Source organism: Siphateles boraxobius, unplaced genomic scaffold (genome assembly GCF_051911475.1).
Source record: "Siphateles boraxobius isolate OS27281-9 unplaced genomic scaffold, OSU_SipBor_1 76, whole genome shotgun sequence".
Taxonomy (NCBI): domain Eukaryota; kingdom Metazoa; phylum Chordata; class Actinopteri; order Cypriniformes; family Leuciscidae; genus Siphateles; species Siphateles boraxobius.
This window is the reverse complement of record NW_027509204.1, coordinates 2,694,563-2,709,115: the sequence shown is the minus strand read 5'-3', so window position 1 is coordinate 2,709,115 and position 14,553 is coordinate 2,694,563. Positions and strand designations below refer to the sequence as shown.

General features: G+C 37.6%; 1 protein-coding gene across 3 annotated transcripts; it reads left to right on the top strand.

Moving 5' to 3' along the window:
- Positions 1-1,464: 1,464 nt before the first annotated feature.
- Positions 1,465-11,666, top strand: sgk2a (serum/glucocorticoid regulated kinase 2a). 3 transcript variants are annotated; one of them, XR_013197405.1, is made up of 14 exons: positions 1,512-1,656; positions 2,038-2,178; positions 2,260-2,315; positions 2,469-2,526; positions 2,719-2,802; positions 3,369-3,500; positions 4,954-5,066; positions 5,147-5,183; positions 5,272-5,358; positions 6,542-6,637; positions 6,734-6,889; positions 6,980-7,069; positions 10,899-11,118; positions 11,316-11,468. XR_013197405.1 is itself a non-coding variant. In XM_077217698.1 (13 exons), the coding sequence occupies exons 2-13, from the start codon at positions 2,161-2,163 to the stop codon at positions 11,058-11,060; spliced, it is 1,089 nt and encodes a 362-aa protein (XP_077073813.1). In that variant the 5' UTR covers positions 1,465-1,656; positions 2,038-2,160; the 3' UTR covers positions 11,061-11,666. The 3 variants fall into 3 exon arrangements, 2 of the variants coding, with proteins under 2 accessions (XP_077073813.1, XP_077073814.1); XM_077217698.1 differs by having other exon boundaries at positions 1,465-1,656; positions 10,899-11,666; XM_077217699.1 differs by having other exon boundaries at positions 3,372-3,500; positions 10,899-11,666.
- The last annotated feature ends 2,887 nt before the right edge of the window (positions 11,667-14,553 follow it).

The window sequence follows — 14,553 nt, the reverse complement described above, 5'->3', positions numbered from 1 at the left end:
CATAAACCTTATCGAAGGTCTTATAAAAGTCTAAAAAAAAGATTTATGTTCAGTTTGTTTGTGTTTAGTTTGGTTTTGCTCTGTTCCTGTTTGTGTTCCTGAATCAGAACACAGTTTGTTTCCATAGTTACTGATCAGTTTGTTTGCCCTGTGTATTTATAACCTTTGTTTTAGTTACTCATGCTCAGTAGTTAATATATGGTGTTTTTTATTGTTCCTGAGTTTATGTTTGTTCTGAGATTGTAAAGCTTAATAAAGACTGTTATTTGGTTCTCTTTATCGTGCACCGCTCACACAAAGCATGACAGTTAGTTGACTGATTAATCTAATATATCCAACACAAGGCTAATATTATTTGCTATATTCCTACCTCTCATAAAGCCAGATTGGGAAACAGAGATAACCTAATTTATTTTAATCTATTTGCATAAAGGGAGGTAAAGATTGCACTGTAAACGTTTAAATGTTGTGTTTGCTAGCAGGTATACTAGCTAACACCTGCGCCATCTATAGTTTCATGACTGAACTGGTTATTTTCTTGTTACTATATGAAACATGCAGCACATCTTTGTTCCTCATTTATTTCATTCTGGTGTTTAAAGAGAGTTGAGTTTCTGAAGTCTCCTATAGTATCACGTAGGGCCACAGGGACAATGATTATAAGTCATTGCTAGCTGTATCTATCCTGCACCTTGTCTCCAATAGAGACTATTAAGATCATTAACCAATCTAATTTATCATTTTGTATGGAGAAAACATGTGCACTTATTTTGATTTTGCATTTCCAGAGATATATTTAGAAAATAGGGTGGAATTGATGTCCTACTGAGATGTGATGTTACTGTTTCCAGACTGCCAATCAAATGATCTCCCTTACACCAACTATCACATGTTGTGTGGCAGCAGCTCAATATGAAGACGGAGGAAATAACAATAACAGTCTTTATTAAGCTTTACAAACTCAGGAATATTAATGACGCCATACATTAATGAGAGCCGACCAGGAATAACTGAAACACAGGATATAAATACACAGAGCAAACAAAGAAGCGCAGGTGAAACTTAATTTCTAATTATACACACACACACACACACACACACACACACACACACACACACACACACACACACACACACACACACACACACACACACACACACACACACACACACACACACACACACACACACACACACACACACACACACACACACACACACACACACACACACGTTATCTTCTATTGTTTTTATATGCAGTTAATAAATACTGACTAAACCAAAGCCACACCCTAACAGTTCTACATTTTCAGAATAAAATCATAAACAAAAGATTATTTAGGCCTGCTTTATTTACTGTTTTTACAAATGAGAATGTCCCCAGATGGAAGTTTTGCCAGATTTAACTCATTTCTGGGGACATATTTGTGTCCAGAGCATAACAAATTACACACACACACACACACACACACACAGTGCTGTCCTGCGGGCTCGGGCTCATATCTGGTGTCATGCACACATGGGTTGATCATTCACCCAGGCCTTCAGCCAAACACAGCTGCGTAACGCAATGCTTCTGAGACATGGCAGAATATGATGCACTTCAACAACACTTTATCAGCAAAACTTCATAAACTATATATTTAACACTGACAGGTAAGTTGTTTCTTAGAACTGTTCAATTTTTAACAAATTATTTGAAATGCATGTTTTTCTCTAAATTCATGTCTACACTGTTTTTATTTTTATCTTATTAGAAAATATAGCATTCAAACAGCTTGTCAGTGCATATAATATACTTTTTTTATTATGTGAGTTATTATTATTATTAATAAAGGTCATAAATTTCCATCCAATGAACAGTTGAAAAAGATGATTAAAACATGAATAACTTAACTTACAAAGTGATCTTTTTGCTTTACTCCATTGTGTCATAGTGTTTATTCCTAATATGCAGGAGACTTGCAAAGCTGTATTTACTGTGTAAACTGGTTAATGCTGAGTTACCAAACGTCCTTCATGGGTCTGTGTCACCAGAACCTGAACATCCAGTTTTCTCCAGTGGGACCAGCATAAGAGCTCAGTGCTGGACACATCACATCTCTACACGCAGGACAGGAGCCGCTGTGAGAGACGCTGACAACACTGCGGGAACTGAAGATGGCACATTATAATCCAGTAAGAACTTTTATTCTTCGCTGTTGCATCTTCAGGTTCTAGATTAGCCATGCAGTTTAACACATCTCAATGTCCCTCCAGCCTTTATCATCGTCTCCATCAGACGAGGTCAATCTGGGTGTGTCTGTCAATCCTCAGTAAGATGTCCTTGTTTTATTAGTTTATTAGAGAATCCTGTAAATATGTGCAAGTGAACAGTTATGGATTTATGTGCACAGAAAGTGATTGTGATGCATACCGTAACAGTTTGTGCTAGACTGTTGACATTTATTGTGTCTTGTGTGCTTCAGTGCCAAACCCACTGACTTTGACTTTCTGGCTGTGATTGGTAAAGGAACATTTGGGAAGGTGAGGCGCGTCCGATTAAAAGTGTACCTTATGACTTCACAAATGATTAACACTTCAGAAGCAAGCCTAGTAAGGTTACCTTGATGCAAGATTTGTTTGGTTTTCCACTGGGCATACGTGACCTACAAGAAGAAAACTTACAGAAATGCTATTTTATCCAAAACAATATCTGAGATATCATGTGGGTTGCAGGTGCTCTTGGCAAAACTGAAAGCAGATGGAAAATTCTATGCAGTGAAGGTTTTGCAAAAGAAGTTTATATTGAAGAAAAAAGAGGTTTGTATTGATTTTGTTTTTAGCTTGTTTGTCCATATAACCAGCCCTTGCAAGACTATAGTGTTACATATGTAAGACCAAAACACCTCCATTGCTCTGATAATGATAGAATCTAATCTAATCTTTTACTCCGTCCTTTGTACCGTGGTAATCTGTTACACTACTTGCTGGCCAAAAGACAGGCTTTTTATTTACTACAGTAGTTGAAGCAGTGACTAATATTTACCTCTTGTTTTGATGTTGGAATATAATAAAGTAAAATTATCCCAGTGTGTATTAACACACAAGCACAGTTAAAGTTGCTTGCAGAATATCGTTGTATTGTCATTAAAAAGCTACAAAAGCTGTCACTGTGGCGGTACCTTTTCAAAAGGTACACCTTTGTACCTAAAGTGTACATATTAGTACCTAAATGGCACATATCAGAACCCTTTTGAAGGGTACTGTCCCAGTGACAGCTTTTGTACCTTTTTTTTCTGAGAGTGTGTAACGTTGTCATTTGTGTTCTGGGTGGCGTGAGCTCATATGTGTGTGTTCTCTTGTCGACGCTGTATTGTGTACAACAGCAGAAGAATATAATGGCGGAGAGGAACGTGCTGCTGAAGAGTCTGAAACACCCGTTCCTGGTCGGCCTGCACTACTCCTTCCAGACCACGGAGAAGCTGTACTTTGTCCTCGATTATGTCAATGGAGGAGAGGTATGGGAAGAAAGCGTGACTGATTGTGATTTAAAACTTGTAATAACCTGTGAACACAAACTCTACACAAAAAAGGCAGGATTACACTGCAAAAACTATTGCTAAATAATCTGCCAATGGAGCAAGCAAAATAATCTTATTTCAAACAGAAAACAGGATTATGTTGCATACCCCATTAGCAGATTATTTAGCTTTTTTCAGGCAAAAATTCACTTAATTTTGACTTCTGAAAACAAGACAAAGATTTTTATTCGTCTAGAGAATGCTTCTTGATTTAAAGATTTTTAGATATTTGGACTGGAAACAAGACATAAAATTTAAATAAGAAAAGCATTCTTGGCAGTGAATGACAGAGGGTAGGACGTGGCACAACATTATAAATGCCATATCATTTTGATATGCCCTTATGTTTACAGACATACTTTAGCTTTAAGTGTCACCGGCCCACCGGTGGGCCCATAGCCATTACATATTCAAAACAGTACAGTAATATCCTATACTAAACCTTAACTAATCTTGGCAAAATACATATAATTTGAAAGCTTACAATCTCTGGTTTCCATATTTGGTGACTGAGTTTCAAAATAAATTACAGAGGAGCCATAATTTAACAATTTGCATCAAGAATATTCCATACTCCTAAGGCGTGTTCAGACCTTTATTTTGAAATAGTAATGAACATGAAAAATCATAAAAGAATGGTAGAAACCTAAGTTTTTTTCATGCCAAGAGTTCAAAAGATAACATCCATTCAATTTTTTTTAGTAAAAAGGGTCTCAAGATGTTTTAAATATAAAGAAAAAATAATAGATTCACCATTTGTAATGCAGCTGCGAGCGATAACACACATACGTACTCTTTTTATGTGTTTATTAGAGGTTGAATTCATATCAAAATCTGCCAGACTTCCCATACTACTTCTGAATAGGATGTCTACTTCATAAATTGTATGAAAATTGTTGAAATAATGGTTCAGATCACTCAAAACACATGTGGAAATGGAGGCGCTGTTATATGGGCAGTAATGGAGTCTGGTGTTCACTTAGTGGAAGAGTGTGGTACACCCACACACACTCTCACTGAAAGTAATTTTTTTTTGAGATATGAGCCTAAATATTGAAACAAAACTTGTTCAGATTTTGATTGTCTAGCAGTTTTAGAGTCCACCAGGTTTTTAAAAAATATATTTTATATAAAATATAACTTCTTTAACTTCCTTTCTGTTTCAGTTTCTTAATTAATTTCACTTCTACAAAAATCTGCCATGTCTTCTTTAAAACAAGACCAATATTACATCTATATTCCAATGCATTCTTGAATTATAACCATTTAAGTTCAGAATGTGCATTTTCAAGACTATTAAAAAAAAAGGTAGGGTGACTTAAAGGGTTAAACACAGATTTCCCCCGGTGGACACAGCAGTGTAATGGCCTGAGTGTGTTGTCGCCTGCAGCTGTTCTATCACCTGCAGCGAGAGCGCTGTTTCTCCGAGGCTCGAGCTCGCTTCTATTCCGCTGAGGTGGCCAGTGCCATCGGATACCTCCACTCACTCAATATAGTTTACAGGTCAGTATTCGGGACGCTTTCATTATCATCCCATTTACAGTTTACTGACCTCACTTTCATATCTTCATGCTCCTGTCTAGAGATCTCAAGCCAGAAAACATTCTATTAGACTACCAGGTAAAATGAATATATAGAATTCACGTAGTATATGTACAATGGTAAATATATTTTCATAGTGTATATTTTTGTTTCTCATCTCTTTCAGGGCCACGTGGTGTTAACAGATTTTGGTTTGTGTAAAGAAGGCATAGAACCAGAAGGAACCACCACAACTTTTTGCGGGACTCCTGAGGTAATGTTATGAGTCAAGACCTTTTTATCCTGAGTTAATGGTACACTGTGGCTGCGAATCCAACGTTAGCTTCACTTCCTGAGATCCCTTCATCTGATCGGTTTTTGAAGGCAGCACAGATGTATTATTCGCTAACTTTGATATCCCACAATCCTTTGCTTTCCATACTGTAACAGTTGAGCTACAAAAATAAAGATGGCGTCTGAAACTTGTGGTCCCTAGTCAGTTTGTACATTTTTGACGAACGTTTCCCACTTCTGATGTCATTTCTAGCGAGAAATTACTATTGTAGTAATTAAATATTCACTTGGTTATCACCAAAGCTTGCTCTATTTTGCTGTAGATCATGAAACTGTTACGCTGCATCAGAAGAGTGTCTGAAATCAGTTTCGCGAGGAACCTTTGTGTGCAAACTCTGCCTGCAAAGTCATTGCCTTTGCCCTCAATGGGAGCGCCACGCTTTCATCGCTTTTAGCACATTTCTCAGTTCTCACCATCTCAGAAAAGCCAAGCCCATGTTGATTCTTGTGTTATTACGAGCTCTGTCGCTTTCTCTTTATGCCATAAACTCTCCTCTGTTCAGGGTTTAAAACGGATGATTCCCGGGAGATGCAGCTGCTCCATGATAACCTTTCTCACTCGCTGTGAAAATTACACTCGTCAAACCTAAATTTATGAAACAGTTCTCTGATTTCATTAGAGATTTCAAATATGAAATTTAATCATAAGCTTAGTAAACAGCTTCCCCATTCACAGAGATAGACCTTATGCATAGCAACGCCATGACAGGTATGAAAGCGAGGCTGTGAGGGATAGACTTACTGTCTTTTCAAAAGCATTCGCTGTAAAAAAAAAAAAAAAACACGTATAAAACTCCCAGATCACTAATTTTCTAAACCTCATGTTGTCTAGAGTTTTTTTTTGTCAACTGAAATTTCTATGAAAGATATTTTTGCAGTGTTTCGTCTGCAGAACAATCCAAAAACACATTAAATAACAGTACAACCCACTGAAGAGATCACAGCCTCGCTTTCATTCCCGTTAAACATCAGAGATGGCGCTGCTGTGAATAAGGTCTATAGGAGCTGGACTTGCGTGACTGAAACAGAGGCGTTTCGCAGATGGACGCCAACTGAAATGACTTTAACGTGACCCTGGTCATGTGATATTCTCTCACTCTTAGTATCTGGCACCTGAGGTACTCCGGAAAGAGCCATATGACCGTACGGTGGACTGGTGGTGTCTTGGCGCTGTGCTCTATGAGATGCTCTACAGCTTGGTAAGTTTACTGATCGGCTCAACGTATTTACTTTAGCTTGGCCCCAAACTTAATGGAATATAATCACATTTATTTTTGGATTGCTGTGACAAACAGCCTCCATTCTACAGCCGGGATGTGTCCGAGATGTACGATGCGATCCTGCATAAGCCACTTCACCTTCCCCCGGGAAAGTCGGAGGCGTCGTGTCACCTGCTCCACGCACTCCTGCAGAAAGACCAGCGCCGTCGTATCGGAGCCATCGCTGATTTTGTGAATGACCATCTGGATGTCTTTGTCATTGTGAAACTGTTTATCAGGCCAAGAGTCACAGTTAATGTGTCAACTGTTGTTGTTTTGCAGTTGGAGATTAAAAATCATCTGTTCTTTGCCCACATAAACTGGGACGACCTCTACCACAAACGAATCACGCCTCCGTATAACCCCAATGTGGTAGGCTCTTAAACACCGCCTCTGGGCCTTCGTCTTTATTGGGCACCAAATACAGGGATTATTAGTGCATTGTGTCCACCGAAGCGCAGCTGGCATATTTTTCCAATTGTTTTCATGGGATCACCACGTTTTCGTTTGTAAAACGCCAGGAGAGTAACGAGATACTGAGTGTCTATTTCACGCTGAAGCGCTCTGCGTTTTTTTCTCCTAGGTTGAAGAATGTTCAACTTTGGGTAAAACACAGCGCTCATCACTGTCACTTTTTACTCAGCCGGCCAATCACAGTGGAGGAGAGGCGGGACTAATACCACACCGGCCAACCGGTTATCATCTACAACGTCAACTCATGATAACGACAAGTATAATAAAAATCATTTAAAACAAGAGCCAGAGCAAATATGGTGCGTTCAAGTCATGTCGTAAAGATCGTATTTATGAACGCATCCATAATATCGTAAATACGAGTGGGAAGCTCTGGATTTTCATTAAAGTCGTCATGATATCAAATTTTACCATTCGTATTTTTATTTGTAATATTGTAGTGTTTATTATAACTGATTTATCTGTGCACTTCATTATTTTTTTTAAATTCATGTACCCTTATAATCTTTAATCAAATACGTTACCCTTCCCCCCTCGAAACGACTTCTCTTCTCTTCCGGTCAAAATCTATTACTAGAGGGCGTGGCTATTACTAGAGGGCGTGGCTATTGTGGTCTGTCTCTCTCTGTGCTCTCGAGGGTGAACTTTACTATCTACGCCTCATCTTGGTTCGCGGGAGGCTCATATAAATATGGGGTGATTCCTTCTCGGAAAATTTGGCTGCTTGTCCTCATTCTCATCGTTGGGTTCCTCAATTAAAAATGCTTCATGGGAGGGTAACGGTGGTGAGTCTGGTGGAGAGAAATCCTCCACAACTGACTGCAAACTGGCATTCAAATCTGCCTCCATTTTGTTAGCAACGCCCAACCTCCAATGATCCAATCAATTCCCGAAGGACGAAATCAAGCCCCGCCCTACGTTTTTTTCTAATTTCAGAAGCCGTTTCACTCGGATATACGTCACAATAAGGAAAAAGGGACAATCTCAACTTCCGTTTCATGACGACTTTAAGCCCCGATCTGTACAGGTTGGGGGCGTCTCAGTAGCCCCTTTCACACAGAGATTCCGGAAAATACACGGATAAAGTGACCCGGGATTTGACCCGGGTTCGTTTGATTTTGATTCATTCACACTGCCAGTGATTTTCCGGAATCAGAGAGTACGTTCACACACAACCTGTAAAAATCCCGTAAAGACACGTGACATCGATGTGACATGTAATGTCTCAGCAGCGTCTATAGTTTGCTTATGAGCTGCGATTTCTCTCTCGAGAAACCACGCTTGTGTATTTTTTTCTCTGATTCGATCATAAACTAGCGCATTACGTACCGTTTCACTCCTGCTTTCACTTCACTTCAGCGTAATCATTACGACACGACATTGATTACGGCTTTTGTTCACACAGTGCGCGTTCCGGGACTGATCCCGGCAATTTAACTAGGTACCCAACCCGGCATCGATACCGGGATCAATCCCGGGTCGTGTTTGCGTTCTCACAGAACGCGTTATGGCAATTTCCCGGGATCAACGCACTGTGTGAAAGGGGCTAGTGAGAAACATGGCGGAAAACCACAATACTAAAAGGTATTTAGCAGTGATATTGCTAGACTTTTCTATTTCCAGTGCAGTAAGTTAATTGCCTGCACAGAATATGATAGCATTATAATATAACAATATAATATGTAATGATAAAGTTTACAGTATCTTCATAAATTAATTAAAAACATTAAAAAAAGCAAAACACACTGATGCACATTCCGGTAACACTTTAGAATACGGTTCCTTCGTTAATGAATAACTACACAAGAACCAATGAGTAACACAATATTAACAATCTAGTAACTATTATTAACTAACAAGAAACTCTGATTAACGAACTAGTAAGTAATAGCGCACAGATGAAAGTCATACTTCATACTTTTATGGGAATTACTAATTATTTGGATCCGTATTCTAAAGTGAAGATCATGGGAACTAACTAGTATTGACTCAAGTGTTACTACATGATCTAGTCATGATTTGTGCAACCAAACACAAAAGTAATTTCAAGCGTTTGAGATTTTTGGTGAACTTTAGTATACTTTTAGGAAATTTCTTTAGAAGTATGGTAACACTTGAGTCATTACTAGTTAGTTACCATGATCTTCACTTTAGAATACGGATCCAAATAATTAGTAATTCCCATAGAACTATGTAGTAACACTTGAGTCATTACTAGTTTGTTCCCATGATTCTTACAGTTACTAATGAAAAGCCAATAAAGTGTAGAATCTTCTCACTCACAAGACACACACACACACACACACACACACATACACTATATATATATATGTATATAAATTCAATCTATATGGTATTTGGATGGCTGATGACTCAATATGTTCCAGTCGTCACCGTGACTCTAGTGATTCAATGCCAGTCCAAAGGAATGCCAGAAAATTGGCCACAGGACAAGTAAGGTCCCGAGTCCCGACAACTGCATTTAAAAATCCATTTCTTTAAAATTATTCAGTTGATAAATAGACAGCATAGGCCAATTATTAACAGCTTACATATTGATAATTTAAACAACCTTGTGTATTCGTTTACGGTAGCAGTTCAAATGTTAATGTAGTGCTAGTCATTTATCCTGCATTGGTTATTGATTAGTTTTGTATGAATTATGAACATTTTCAGTAGTTCTCTGGGAAGCATAAAAGAATATAGTAGGCTAGTTATTGAAGTACCACTTTCATCTGTGCACTATTACTTCCTAATTCGTTAATCAGAGTTTATTTTTAGTTAATAGTAGTTACTAGATTGTTAATAAACTTTTTCAGTAGTTCTCTGGGAAGCATAAAAAAATAGTAGTTATTTCATCTGTGCGCTATTACTTACTAGTTCGTTAATCAGAGTTTCTTGTTAGTTAATAATAGTTACTAGATTGTTAATATTGTGTTACTCATTGGTTCTTGTGTAGTTATTCATTAACGAAGGAACCGTATTCTAAAGTGTTATCACATTCCTTGTTCTTCATTTTCTGGAAGTAAATTTTAAGAACCTTGTTGTATTTTTGTGTAAGTAATTAAGACAAAGTCCACCGCCATCTTACTCCGATGAAAGTGACGTTGTGAGCTCGACTTGTGAATGTGAACTTCCCATGAGGATTTGAAAGCACCAACACCTTACATTGTATTTTTATACATTCTTCTTACTTCTTATACATTTTATAAAAATTTGTATATAGAAAAACAACACAAGTCAAGTCACCTTTATTTATATAGCGCTTTTTACAATACAGATTGTTTCAAAGCAGCTTTACAGAGATAACAGGAAAATAATGTTGTAATGATATTGTTAAATACAAAATTAAATGTCCCCAACTAAGCAAGCCAAAAGCCAATGGTGACAAAGGTGAAGAAATGCACAGAAAAAAACTATCTGTGAAATTAGGTACTAGTAACAGTTCGCCGATATTCTGTATAATATAGCAAGCAAAGCGTCTCAAAGCTTATTCTGTATCATATAGCAAAGAAATATTCTTTATAGAAAGGATATTCTGTATCATATAGCGACTCAAAGAGTCTCAACTGAAAAACCCCAAACGTTCTCAAGCGCCCACAACTAAGCTTCGGTGGACACGTGTCCTGAGTGCTCCTCTCTACTTTATGTAGGCTACGTATTCAGTTCTGTCCCGTCTGGCACTAATGGTGATCTGTGTATAAAGCCATGTGATTTGTTTCTCCAGAGAGGCCCTGCAGACCTTCAGCACATTGACCCAGAGTTCACCAGAGAGACGGTGCCGAACTCGGTGGGCCGGACGCCCGAGCCCACGCCCAGCCTGGCCACCAGCAGCTCCAGCGCCTTCACCGGTTTCTCCTACATCTCCGGCGAAGACGGCTTCCTCTGACCGGCGCGGGCTTCACGCACCGCAGCCCATCCTGGGGGAACACTGCACTGTAATCAGGGTAAAAGCTGGAAACGCAGATGTTGAATGAGGAGTTTTGCATTCATAATCAAAGGGAATATTTCATCAGTGTGCGTTGCAATCTTGTTCGTTGTGTAAGGACATTGCAGATGTTTTTGTTGATTGCACCACTGGAAAAAAAGCAGCTTGTTGTGAAATCTGTAAAAGTCTAGATGTCTGATCTTGCTCGTCTCTTAGGGATTGAGGATCTGCAGGATTTGGCAACGTCCTCGTCTAATGTTCTTTATCTGAATACTGAGACGAGCATCATGGGGGAAAAACTGTTTTGCTTTGGAATATTTTGTGCAAAACTTACTCTTCTGCTGTTATTAAAAATGTCACATAATCAAATCTATATTATGAATGATCCATAAATGTGAACATTATATGACTGTGCTTTATGAAATCATGTATTAATGCTTAATATGTCTTGAGAAGTGTAATACCACTGACAAATATACAGAATATATTTTCTCTCATTGTAGCTAAACAGATATATTGCTAATATTGTTACGTTTGTTTAAAGTTTAATAAAATCTTTGCTAAAGATGTCCTTTAATCTGTGATATATATATATATATATATATATATATATATATATATATATATATATATATATATAGAGAGAGAGAGAGAGAGAGAGAGAGAGAGAGAGAGCATCGGTAACACAGTGGTGGTTTATTTCTCTCAAATTTTGATATATGGTAGCTACATTTGTCTGCTACAAATTTAACTCACTTGGACATGTACAACACACTCACAGATTATCTGAGTTAATGTCAAACACAAAGAGTCCCATTGTTACAACCTTCGGTGAGTGACTCAGGCTGGGGCTAATTTGCTGAAATAAGATCCATCGTATTGTGTGTGTGTATTCCTGTCACATAACAGTTCAGGCACTAGCTATGCTGCCATCCACGTATTTTATGTGTATTTTGGGATATCTCATAAAAAAACGCTGGATGGAAATGCAGAGATGTGCATAAATTGTAAAAAAAGAAAGAAAAAAAAAGTATGTGCTCAATTGAGATGGGTAGGCCTAATGTTTTTATCCGATAAGAAGACATGTGCTTAAACTATTATGGAAACATATTTACCACATAAATCCCTCAATGCACAACAAAAACCTTGCATGATTTTGTGTTACCAGAGGATGTGATTGATAACTGGAGTCATCAGGAGGGGCTGTGAGTAGTAAATAACTACACCACCTGTCAAAATGATTGATTGGCAGGTGGGCGTGGTTATCCTTTGATCTCCCCTGCCCCTTCCGGTCCCCTGCCCCTTCCTGTTCCACCCCTTGTCCCGCCCCTTCCGGTTCCGCCCCTTCCTGTTACCTTTGACCTAGTTCCGCCCCTTCCTGTTACCTTTGACCTAGTTCCGCCCCTTCCGGTTAAACTTTCTGTCAAAATGATCGATGATGACCTTTGATCTAGTTCCTCCCCTTGCGGTTACAGCTTCTGTCAAAATGATGGATGGTGACAGTTAGTTTGATAAAGAAAAGGGAGGTATTGGCCTTTGATGTTAACATAAGCTTTGATGTTACAGTTACAAAGTGATGTGACAGTTAGTTTCAGATGTATTGGCTTTGATGGTGACAGTTAGTTTGATTGTTTGAAGTTGGTGTTTTGTCACCGCATCCCCTAAATATCCCTGAGCTTTATCACGGGCAGCTGTGAAAGTGATAAGAAAAAAATGTGGAAATGTATCTGTTCTTTAAAAGAATATAAAATAAAATCTCACACAAAAAGTTTGAATAAAATGTAGAACTATTCACTGAACCAAGCGTTTCAGTTTAAATAAAATGGTGAAAGTTTATCTGTTCTTTAAAAGAATATAAAATAAAATCTCACACAAAAAGTTTGAATAAAATGGAGCCACAAAAATATTGCAAACAATCCAATGTATGAATGACCTTGCTCTGTCTCAAAAACTTAGCGAGCGCGCGTCTATGTGTGTGTGTGTGTGTGTGTGTGTGTGTGTGTATCAAAGCAGTAATTACCCTCCCTCCGCATTGCTGAGGACGTTGGAAGTTTATCTCACACAGAAGTTGAAAAAGCATTATGTTCATTTAAATGAAATGATTATAAAATTTACATTTAGTCATTCACAAATATTTGACACTGACTCAAGTTGAAAAACTATGCTGTTCAATTAAAAGTATATAAATTAAACAAAAATAAAATCATCTTACTGTTTCACCATGGTTGAAAAAAACCCACAAGTGTTTCCCCTGAAGTCTTTTCTCTCTGTCACACCAGCGTGTGGCTGGCCTGGTATCTGTTTTTGTGACACGTTCCTGAGCCCATTGAAAAGCATTGTGTTCCTTTAAAAGTGTATAAATTAAAATATATCATATATCAAATAAATATTTTATAATTTAACTAAAGTTGAATTGCATGTTGTTCATTTAAAATCTTACTAAATTACTGAAGTTGAAAATCATGCTGTTCATTAAAAATTCTTACTAGATTACTGAAGTTGAAAAGCATTCTGTTCATTTAAAATAAATATTTTACAAATTTACTGTACCAGTTATGTTAGATTAAGATAAAAAATAAAATCATCTTACATCTACATACCAGGGTTGAAGTAGCTCCTATCACATAGATGTCCATATTGACCATTTAAAGTTGAAAAGAACCCCAGAGTATTTCTCTCTTTCTCTCTCTCTCACACACCAGCGTTTGACAGTCAGAGGGCTGTGTTCAGTGATCAGAATGAGACTGTGAATGTTTTGCTAAATTTATTTCATAGTGTATAAGCATTAAAAGTTTGAAATAGTTTCAAACTTATTCAATGAATTCATAAAAAACAAATATGCTATATCGATGGTCTCTGGGGAAAACTTGACTATATTTCTTTATTTATCAGGGTCCATGTAAAGAACTTTGAAATTTGCGGCTCTCACAAGTTATCAGACACATTGTGTGAAATGTTTAATAATTCCACAAGTAGTATCTGTGAGAAAATCCCCACATAGGCCTATCTGTAGTGAGAGAGCAACAATGAAGACTTTTAGAATCTGTGATGACTCAGGCCGAGCCCCATTGATAGCCTGCTTAAAGCTCCTTCCGATCACCAGCACATCTTCAGAGAAATACGTTACTTTACAATAATGTTAGCATCAGGATATAGGGTGACAGAGCAGATGAGCCTCTGTCTATCATGTAATGTTAGTCTGCTAACGCCTTTCCAGAACCAAAGTTTTGTTCGTACTAAATTTATTTCAAAGCATAATCGTAAAAGTTTAAATATGATCTTTTAAAAATGAAAAGATTGTTTAAATTAAATCTTTACAGTTTTAATACATTCATATCTTTTAGAAGATTACTGAAATGATTTTTGTTTAACGGGGACCTAAAGTATAATTGTTATTAATATAGCCATAATTATTTTTGTACTGTAACAGCATATTCTACCCCGTACACCTAAA

Bases quoted from the DNA above. Each gene is read 5' to 3' on its own strand.
- sgk2a (XM_077217698.1), top strand. The intron at 3,501-4,953 runs GTATGGGAAGAA...TGTCGCCTGCAG, and splicing joins ATTATGTCAATGGAGGAGAG to CTGTTCTATCACCTGCAGCG. The intron at 5,067-5,146 runs GTCAGTATTCGG...GCTCCTGTCTAG, and splicing joins TCACTCAATATAGTTTACAG to AGATCTCAAGCCAGAAAACA.